Source organism: Hippocampus comes, unplaced genomic scaffold (assembly GCF_001891065.2).
Source record: "Hippocampus comes isolate QL1 unplaced genomic scaffold, H_comes_QL1_v1.1 scaffold107, whole genome shotgun sequence".
NCBI classification, from domain to species: Eukaryota; Metazoa; Chordata; class Actinopteri; order Syngnathiformes; family Syngnathidae; genus Hippocampus; species Hippocampus comes.
Genome location: NW_017804846.1, coordinates 33349 through 34528, shown reverse-complemented (window position 1 = coordinate 34528; position 1180 = coordinate 33349). Strand labels below are relative to the sequence as shown.

Below are 1180 nucleotides of genomic sequence, written 5' to 3'. Positions count from 1 at the left end.
GCCCTCCCAGCGGATTTCAAAGCGTCCATATCGCGATATAAAAGCGGGGCAAACCCCCCGTCAAACCGGACACTGTATGAGGAAACAACCCCGCCTGTTTGCAAACAGCAGTTCTTCTGAACTTTTCTCATCTGTTTCCGTGCTTTCGGCACGGTTATTCAAGCCACAGAGTGGCTCAACATGCTCTGCCCCCTGGGCGGTGTCACATTATGCAAATTGCCAAAGATTTGGGAGGGGAAAAAAACGTGTGTGAAACGGTTGTAGTGTACACACGCTCTGCCCCCTGGGCGGTGTCACATTATGCAAATTACCAAAGATTTGGGAGGGAAAAAAACGTGTGTGAAACGGTTGTAATAAACACAAGCGCGTCCCGGACGGGCGGTGCTTTCTATGCGAAGAAACGTACCCACTGCTTCATTCGGTACACTACAGTATCTGATGAAATCCAACCCAGTGCTTTCTATGCGAAGAAACGTACCCACTGCTTCATTTGCAGTGTACCGAATGAAGCAGTGACTACAGTATCTGATGAAATCCAACCCAGAGCTGCCATGAACAACTAACTGTGATTTCAATAGATCAGCCACAATCAGACAGACGCATTTAGTAATAACATCACAGCATGTTAATGTACTTAATGCTCAATGCATGTATAATGGGTCCAGCCTTCAACAACAGAGGCTTGGAGCACCCCAAAAATAACAACATACAATGATTTTTTTTTTTCCAGTGCAAGGCTCTCGTGCATAAAAATTTGAACCATTCCAGGACTGCATTAAGTGCAGGAATTCATTCTGTGCATTTTTCCCAAAATAATCAAAATTTGAAGCATGTCATTCCAAATCCCCAAATAATTTCTTTTTCACCATCCATTATCTACCATTTATCAAGGGTCAGGTCGTGGGGGGGGGGAGACCTAGTCTCTCAAGCGTGTCCTGGGTCATCTCCGGGGCATCCTGCTGGTGGGACATACCCAGAACACCTAACCAGGGAGGCGTTCAGGAGGCATCCAAATCAGATGCCCAAGCCACCTCATCTGGCTCCTCTCAACATGGAGAAGCAGCAGCTTGAATCTGAGGCCCTCCTGGATGATTGAGCTATTTGTACGAGAGAACCTGGACACCCTGTGGAGGAAATTTATTTCCGCCACTTGCATCCGGGATCTTGCTCTTTCATTGAC

At 46.9% G+C, this 1180-nt stretch overlaps 1 protein-coding gene across 1 annotated transcript in view; it reads right to left on the bottom strand.

The window, feature by feature from the left end:
- ldlrap1b (low density lipoprotein receptor adaptor protein 1b) overlaps positions 1-971 on the bottom strand; it is a 43858-nt gene extending 42887 nt beyond the window's left edge. The window contains exon 1 of the mRNA XM_019876177.1: positions 917-971. Within this exon, the coding sequence (XP_019731736.1) occupies positions 917-971 (55 nt within the window). The remainder of the gene's footprint in view (positions 1-916) is intronic.
- Between the last annotated feature and the right edge of the window lie 209 nt (positions 972-1180).